Source organism: Geospiza fortis, unplaced genomic scaffold, assembly GCF_000277835.1.
Source record: "Geospiza fortis unplaced genomic scaffold, GeoFor_1.0 scaffold27, whole genome shotgun sequence".
Taxonomy (NCBI): domain Eukaryota; kingdom Metazoa; phylum Chordata; class Aves; order Passeriformes; family Thraupidae; genus Geospiza; species Geospiza fortis.
The window spans coordinates 3,177,806-3,186,395 of record NW_005054329.1 but is presented as its reverse complement, the minus strand read 5'-3'; the positions used below and the strand labels follow the sequence as shown (position 1 = coordinate 3,186,395).

At 56.9% G+C, this 8,590-nt stretch overlaps 1 protein-coding gene across 1 annotated transcript in view; it reads left to right on the top strand.

The window, feature by feature from the left end:
- The first annotated feature begins 454 nt into the window (after window positions 1–454).
- RXRA (retinoid X receptor alpha) overlaps window positions 455–8,590 on the top strand; it is a 35,628-nt gene continuing 27,492 nt past the window's right edge. The window contains exons 1-3 of the mRNA XM_005421256.2: window positions 455–715; window positions 5,641–5,791; window positions 6,673–6,852. Coding sequence (XP_005421313.1) covers window positions 506–715; window positions 5,641–5,791; window positions 6,673–6,852 — 541 coding nt within the window. The 5' untranslated portion in view covers window positions 455–505. The remainder of the gene's footprint in view (window positions 716–5,640; window positions 5,792–6,672; window positions 6,853–8,590) is intronic.

Here is an 8,590-nt window from a genome sequence, read left to right as displayed (position 1 = left end):
CACGGGTTTTTATTATTTTTTATTATTTTTATAATTATTTACTTTATTATTAGCTTTTCAGTATTTAGTAAGTATCTTTTCTGTATTCTTTAGAATAGCATAGTATAGTATACTTTAATATAATATTATAAAGTGATAAATTAGCTTTCTGAGAACATGGAGTCAAATGCATCATTCCTGCCTTCATTGGGGCATTCCCTGCAAATCCAACACCTGGCAGAGCTCAGAGCTGTGCCAGGGAGGTGCAGGAGGGCACTGATGCCTGGCTTGAGGTGGAAATGCTCTTAATGAGGTGGAAATGCTCTTAATGCCTGCATGGATACTCCAGAAGAAGGTGGTTTGGAAAGATGGAGTACACTGGGAACTTTGGGGAGGAACAGTGGGCTGCAGCTCAGGGCTGTGTCCCACACGGATGACTCAACCCCTTCCCTGTCCTCCTTCTCTTGCAGATTTCTCCAACCAGGTGAATTCCACGTCCCTGAACTCCCCCACGAGCCGGGGGCCCATGGCCACGCCGTCCTTGCACCCGTCCATCGGGCCGGGCATCGGCTCCTCGCTGGGCTCGCCGGGCCAGCTGCACTCGCCCATCAGCACCCTGAGCTCGCCCATCAACGGCATGGGCCCCCCCTTCTCCGTCATCAGCTCCCCCATGGGGCCACACTCGATGTCTGTCCCCTCCACGCCCAGCCTGGGATTCGGCACCAGCAGCCCTCAGGTAAGGGGACACTGCTGAGGGGACACTGCGGCCTGTTTGGGGACACTGCGGCCTGTTTGGGGACACTGAGGCCTGTTTGGGGACACTGAGGCCCGTTTGGGGACACTGCTGAGGGGACACTGCGGCCTGTTCAGGGACACTGAGGCCTGTCTGGGGACACTGAGGCCTGTTTGGGGACACTGCGGCCTGTCTGGGGACAGTGCTGAGGGGACACTGCGGCCTGTTTGGGGACAGTGCCAAAGGTTCACTGCTCACTGCTTCCTCTTTGGGCAAGGAGGAGCCACCTCTGGGGGTTCCTCATGCAGACAGGCACCAAGGAGAGGCAAAAAGCAGAAACACAAGGGGGGAGCTAAGCTGGAGGCATGCTGCTCCTTTGAGGGGCTGCTCTGGGTGGGCCGTGAGGGACCAGCACAGCTGGAAGACAGCTGGACATCAACTGTTGTCCCCAGGATTGGGGTGGAAGGGGAATAGTGACCACACCTGGGGGCTGGTGTAGCTGTGGCAGGAGCCAGAGCCACCCTAGTACTGTCTGGGGTTCTTCTCCTTCCTGGGAAGCAGCATTTCTCCTCCAGGGCCAGCCCATGTTCCCCACAGAATCATGAAATTATTTTGGTTGAAGAAACCCTCTAAGATCATCCAAGTCCACCACAAACCCATGTCCCCAAGTGCCACAGCCACACACCTTTAACACTTCCAGGGATGGTGTCACTTCCCTGACAACCCTTTCAGTGAAGAAATTACCCCAAACAGCCAATCTCAACCTCTGCTGGCACAACTCGTGGCCATTTCCCCTTATCTTGTCACTTGTACAAACCCAGGGCTCCTGTGCCTGCTCACAGGGCAAGGAGTGGCCTTCAGTGGCTAAAGATTATGTAAAAACCCCTCCAAGCAGGGTGAGATAAGCTCTTTTTAAAAATAGCCAGATTGGGGTGCTGGCCAGCCCCTGCCACCTGTTGCTGGCTGCTGGCACGGGATATGTTTAGTAAAAGGGCAGATTAAGGAATTGGCCACCCCCCTGCCATGGGCTGCAGGTTTATTTATTCCAGGCCCTCTCTGGGACTCAAGCACCTGCCAGCACCTTTATTTTTAAATATTGGCCTGATTTATTCCCAGGGATAACAGGGCTTTTTACTATGTGGGGCTATTTTACTACATGGCTGCTATCCCTGGGGACCCACAGGCAGCTTCCCCAGGATCCAGCATCCCTGTGCTAATCAGAGAGGAATAAAATTTGCCTCTGGATGAGCTTCTCCCATGCAGGACTCAGCCTGTGACCCCCCTCAGATGTGCATCTTCCCACTGTGAGGGACAGCAGCAGGGTGGACATTTCCCTCCCTCCCACCCCAGGGCCAGGGGAAGAGGAACTGAAACTGCGCCTGGGAACAGGCAGCCAGAGCAAAAGCAGCAGCCCCAGAGCCAAAATGGTGGGGAAGGAGTGGGAAGGGGGATGTGAGGCAACCCTGGGGGGAGCCACAAGCCGGGGAGCTGGCGGGGAAGGGGCGATGGTAAGGGGCGGTTTGGGAGCAGCCAGCGGGGAACTGAAACGAAGCAGAGCTCCAGGGCAGAAGGGGAAGTGAGAGTGTGGTGGGATGGGGCTGGGAGCGAGCTGGCTCCAGCCCTGGTGGCTCCAGTCCTTGTAGTTCTAGCTCTTGGTCGCTCCAACCCTGATGGCCCCAGTCTTGATGGCTCCAGCCCTTGTTGAACCCTGGTGGCTTCAGCCCTGGTGACTCCAACCCTGGTAGCACCAGCCCTTCATGGCTCCAGCCCTTCATGGCTCCAGCCCTGATGGCTCCAACGCTGGTGATTTCAACCCTGGTGGCTCCAGTCCTTGTGGCTGCAGCTCTTGGTGGCTCCAGCCCTTTCCTCCAGCCCTCTGAGCACCCATCCTTTGTTCAGGGACTTGTCTGAAGTGTTTTTCCTCAAGGTGACACTTGGGAGGTCCTCAGCCTAATGGCTCCTGCCATCTGTTCCCTGTCTGGCCGCATTAGGTCCCTGTCCCTGTCCCTGCAGCAGGCAGTGGCGCCTACCTGGGCCGGCAGAGTGCGGGGGGGAGGAGGAGGAGGAGGGGGCAGCAGCGAGGCCGATGCTTGGGGGGCAGCGCAGCCCCCCCGGCCCGGCACAGGCAGCCCCCCTGGCCCGGCACAGGGGTAATGAGGCATGTGGCCCCCGTGGGCGGGCAGGGATGGCACTGATGGAAGGTGCTTTGCATCAGATGGCAGATGCCACTTGCCATCAGGCCACGCCTCGTCGCCTCTGGAGAGGCAGCAGAGCAGAAGGGCATGCCGTGTGCGAGGTCCCCAGGGTGGGTCCCCTCCATGCCAGCCCCACCAGGGTGGGAAGGAGCTGCCAGGCTCCCAAAAAACAGGGGACTCACCCCACCCCATCTGATTCTGCAGAGGGGAGGACCCTGCAGCCCTTTTGGGTGCTCCCCGTGCCCTCCCTCCAGCACTGGGAGTTTGCAAACCCTGCAAGATGCCAGGATCCCAGGATCTTGGAGGGTTTGCAAGATCTCAGGATCCCAGGGTCTTGGAGGGTTTGCAAACACAGCCCCAAAATCAGTGATCCTGCCACGGGATCCCAGCATCCATGGCAGGGGATGCTTGTGCTGAGCTGGCCCAGGAATGAGGGCCAGACTGGGGGGCTAGACCCTGCAGCTGTGGGATTTACACGCTGCTTCAACCCTCTTGCCTAAAAATGATGGGAAAAGGGGACACTGCTGAGGGGACACTGCGGCCTGTTTGGGGACACTGCTGCGGGGACACTGCGGCCTGTGTGGGGACCCTGAGGCCTGTTTGGGGAGACTGAGGCCCGTTTGGGGACACTGCTGCGGGGACACTGCGGCCTGTTTGGGGACACTGAGGCCCGTTTCGGGGCCAGTGGGGAGAGATTAGAGGTGGGATTAGATCGTCTGCCTTTGCACAATGCTCTTTGTAAGGGTGCCTGGGGGGCCGGGGAAGGGCTGGGGTGGTTTTTGGGATGGGAGGAGGAGGAGGAATAAAGCTCTGCTTGCCAGGAGAGCCAGGATTCGGTGCTGGGTGCGATGAGTGGAGAGGGAGGGAGGGAGCTCAGAGGTGCTGGTGTCGCTGGGGAAGCAGAGCCCTGCTTCCTGCCCTGTCTGGGCTCGTGGCTGAGCTGGAGCCGTGCTGTCCCAGAGCAGCAGTGCTGTGCCAGGGCCAGGGGCTGCTGTCCCCTCCTCTGTCCTGCACGTGCTCCCAGGGCAGGCGCCAGGGCGCTGTGGGAACCCCGGGCTGGCTCTGCTGAGCTTTGGAGCCAGCGCTGGGAGAGGAACTGATGACTGTCCCCTCCCCAGCCCGGGGCTGACTCAGCTCTGAGCAGCTCATTCTCCAGGCTGAGGAGGTTGGTGGGACCCCCACCCTCCTGGCTGGGGCTTGCTCTGCCCCAGTGGTTTTGGGGGGCTGCTTGGGGGGGCTCTGTGGGCTCTTGGGGCTGGGGAAGGTGGTGGGGAAGGGTTTTATCCTCATCGGGCAGGTGTGGGCTCTGGGCTGGCTCCCACAGCCAGGGATGCAGTGTGCCATGAGCCATCACCACCAGCTGCACTGGGAGCTGGCTCCACTTCCCAGAAAGGGCTCTGGGAGGAACTCCTGGGGCAGCTCATGCTGACCTGGCCACCCCTGCTGCCAGGGGAGCAGAGATCATGTGGCACTCAGAAAGAGATGCTCCTGCCTGGGACCTGCTCCTCCCTGCTCTCTCTGCTCTGTCAAACAGCAGCTGAAGCCAGCAGTGCATCCCTGGGTGGCACCAGCTCCCGGCTGCCTTTGATCCATCAGCTGGCACAGGCAGGCAGAGGGAGGCACATCCATCCCATTTCTCCAGGGTGGGTTTACCTGGCTCTGTTGTGTGGCTGCCAGTCATCTGCCTGCCAAATATTCCCCACCAGCCTGGAGACTTGAAAGCCAGAGGAGAGGCTGTGCTGCTCTAATTGACAGATCACAAGCCCTGGGACTTCCCTGAATTAATTTGTGACAAGTGCAATTGCTGGGGATCTCTATTAGAGTAGAGAAAGGCCGCAAAGTGAGGCACAGGCCTGTGAATCCATCCTGGGCTTGGAGGGTGGCTGGGATGGTGGCTCTGGGACAGGCTGATTCCCTTGGGTACACCCGCAGTGACCCCAGCCAGCTCTGCTGAGCTCCAGAGCTGACCAAGTCCAGGTCCCCATCACCCCCAGACCCTCCTGAGCTTGTCCCCTTACTGAGATGGGTCTATCCTACAGCTCTGTGCCTCAGTTTCTCTTTGCACACATGTGTGTAACAGCCCAGTGGGGATTCAGCCCAGGAACCCTTCACTCCACAGCAGTGCCATGGTGCCTGTTCCACCCAGTTCTCTGCTTGCTGGGGCCCAGGGGAAGGAAGGACAGACATTTGGGACGTGTCCCACCCACTCCAGCTCTGGAATCCAGGCCCTGTTGCAACTGGGATGTGTTTATGGAGCTTTCCTTTGGAGAGATAATGCTGAGGGGATCTCTGTAAACTGCAGAGCTAAACAGGAGTGTCCTGGCCTTCATCATCCATGCAAGGGCTCTCGCCCAGCCAGCAGCTCTACCATGAGCCACCACTGCAGATCTTGCCTGTGTCCCTTGCTGGTGTGAAGCTGGGGTGGCTGCTGAGCCCTGGCTGTGGTGGGGCGCTGTGCTGGGGCAGTGCAGGAGGAATTTGCCTCCCAATTAAATCATGGAAAAACATCCTCCTTGCATGGGCAGGGTCAGCCCTGCACCGTGCTTGGGAGGCTGGCCATGTCCTGCCCCCTGTGCCACCCTGCTGCCAGCTCAGAGCCACCCCAGCTCCTGTGCCTGGCCAGGTGAAGCAGTGCTGGTGCCAGCTGGGATTGTGTCCTGTCCTGTTCTGTGTGTGAGTGACACAGCCCCATGTCCCCAGTGCCAGCTGAGCCCTGTGCTTGTCCCTCCACAGCTCAACTCGCCCATGAACTCCGTCACCAGCACAGAAGACATCAAGCCACCCCTGGGGCTCAATGGAGTCCTCAAAGTGCCAGCACACCCCTCAGGAACGATGGCCTCCTTCACCAAGCACATATGTGCCATCTGCGGGGACAGATCTTCGGGTGAGGCTGGCGGGGGCTCAGGGCAGGGGGCTCGGGGTGGCAGAGGGCTGGCATTGGCTCCCAGACTGCTGGCAGCACCTTTGAGTGCTCTCTCAAAGGGACAGCACCTCCCTCTGCCTCCCAGCAGGGGATGAAGAGCCGAGCCAGGACACCCCAGGTCCCAGTTCAGCAGTGGGGTCCCATCCTCACCCTATTGGCAAACATCAGGGGGTGCCCTCGCTCTCCCCGTCCTTTGATCCGCACTGGTGCTGTCACTCGGTGCCACATGAAAAGATGCTCTTCACATTGAGTTTCTCCACTGCTGGGAGATAAAGATGGGGTAATTCCCTTTATTCTGCTTTTCTCAAAGCTCCTTGCTCCGGGAGAACTCTGGTGAGCCCTTTGAGACCCCTCCTGGGATCCAGGCTGGAAGTGGAGGGTGGGAACATGGTACAGAGCAGGCTGGGTTGTGTGTCTGCTGTGGGGGCTTCAGAGAGCTCACAGAGGTACAGGGGGACATCCCTGTACAGATCCACTAATTAATTTCTAAATGGTGGTGGAACTCCCCAGGGAGCACGTGCAGTGTGAGGACTCTCTTAGTTCATCTTGATTAACATTATCAGAATGAATTCATAGTGATCAGAACATTCATAATGATCAAAACAAATGTTCTGCACTGCCCCACCCCTGCTGTATGGCCCAGCAATGGCCTTTCCCTGGATGGAAGGCAGGATGAGACCCATGAATGGCATCCTGATTCTGTGGAAGCCAAATCACCGCTTTCCACCTTCAAGAAACCTCTGCTCCCCCCAAAACTCAGCTGGGAGAGTCCCTGGGAAGATCTGCAGGCAAAAAAAAGGATCTGGGGCCACCTTTAAACTTGAGTTTTCTGCCTCCCCCAGGTAAACATTACGGGGTTTACAGCTGTGAGGGCTGCAAAGGCTTCTTCAAGCGCACGGTGCGGAAGGACCTGACCTACACGTGCCGGGACAACAAGGACTGCCTGATCGACAAGCGCCAGCGCAACCGCTGCCAGTACTGCCGCTACCAGAAGTGTCTGGCCATGGGCATGAAGAGAGAAGGTAAGGCCAGCCTGGCCAGGGGGCTGCAGGGGGCTTGGAGGGCATCGAGAGGTGGTGTGAGTCTTGCCATGGGGTGTCGTTGCTGTGGTGACAAAAATCGCGTTTGCGGTTTGGTTTTGCGCCTCAGCCAGAGCATCTCGTGGCCTCCAGAGCCTCTTCTTCCAGAACCCCCATTCCCTGTGAGTGCCAGAGCAGTGATGGGTAGGTGTTGGGATCTTTAGCTTGTCAGAGTGACCCTGAGAAAAGTTAGAAAGTCTCTTTTCCCAGCCCAGTGCTTGAAGAAGAAGTCAGGGCTCTTCAGTTCTCAGTCTCAAGGTTGTTTATTGCTTCTTATCTATAAAAAATTTTCTCCTGTCCTGCTGAGGTCTGTCCAGGAGGACAGTTCCAGGCACTCTGTCTGCCTCTGGGGCAGTGTTATGTCTTTATACTAAAAACTACGTGTACAATATTTACAATAACTTCCCAATATCTATCACCTATGTTAGACAGTGAGCTTCTACTCCAAACCAATCTGTAAGTGCCAACATCACAGCAGAAGATGGAGGCCAAGAAGGAGAAGGAGAAAGGCTGGACACACCCAGTTCCCTCCATCTTGCCTCCTGAACCCCCATACCAAAAACCCCAAAATCTACTTTCCCACCCCGTGATAACTTCTCTATTATTCTACCTAAACTGTTCTGGCTTGCTGATCTTCCTCTGAGGTTGGTAATTTGCTCCACGGGTCATAATCAAACCCACAGGTGTTTTGGGCTCTGTGCCAGGGCTTCTGAGCCCCCTGGCAGGGGTCCTGGCCATCCTGGGCTGCCAGAGGGATGTTCTGGTCCCACAGGTAGGGACACTTTCAACTCCAGCCTGGCCTTGGACACTTCCAGGGATGAGCTTCTCTGGGTATCCTGTGCCAACGCCTCAGCACCTACTCCAGCGCTGCATTTTTTTGTCTCATTGGGAAGAGGAAAGCAGTTTGGTCTCTTTAAAATAGCTCTTCCTTAGTGGAATTTAAATTTAGGATCTAAACATCCCCGGCAGTGCCTCTTTTAAATGATCTTTTGAAATGCTGACTGTGTCTGTTCTAATCTAGCTGGCAGAGCAGGCTTTTAGCAGACAGGACGTGAGAGTGACCCCAGTTCTGTGCTGCTTTCTCCCCTTACATCTTCAGAGCCACACTTGCCTCCCTGACAGGCTGATAAAACCAGCCCTGCTCTGGCCCTGGCCCACAGCTCCAGCCTGGGAGCCTTTGAAGAGCACTTAGGGCTGTCTGGAGTGTGGGATAAACGGGGCAGTGCTGGAGCTGCTCTGAGTGTTGGGCAAACCCTGCCACGCTCAGTTTGTGGGGTTACCTGAGGACCAAAATCACCAAGTGTCACAGCTGTCTGTGCTGGAGGTGTGGGGGGATTGCCAGAGCACCCAGGGGACCTCCTTGGCCCTGCTAAGCTTAACCCTTCAGTGCTCAGAACAAATGTTCCTGTCCCAGCAGACCATGGAATGCAGAGATTGAGGCATTCAGGGCAGGAATGGGGACTGGCACTGCCCTGGGCAACACTGGATCCCATGGGAGATGTGCAATGGGATGAGGAAAATCTGATCCAAAACCTGAGCCATGGGAGACTCAGATGACCAAAAAGAAGCCAAGAATTCTCCTGTGTGTTCAACGAGAGAAATACAGAGCATCCCCTTCCCCTGGCACTGCATCCAGAGCCTTCCACTGACCCAGTTACCTTTCAGCCCCCCAGAACAAGGT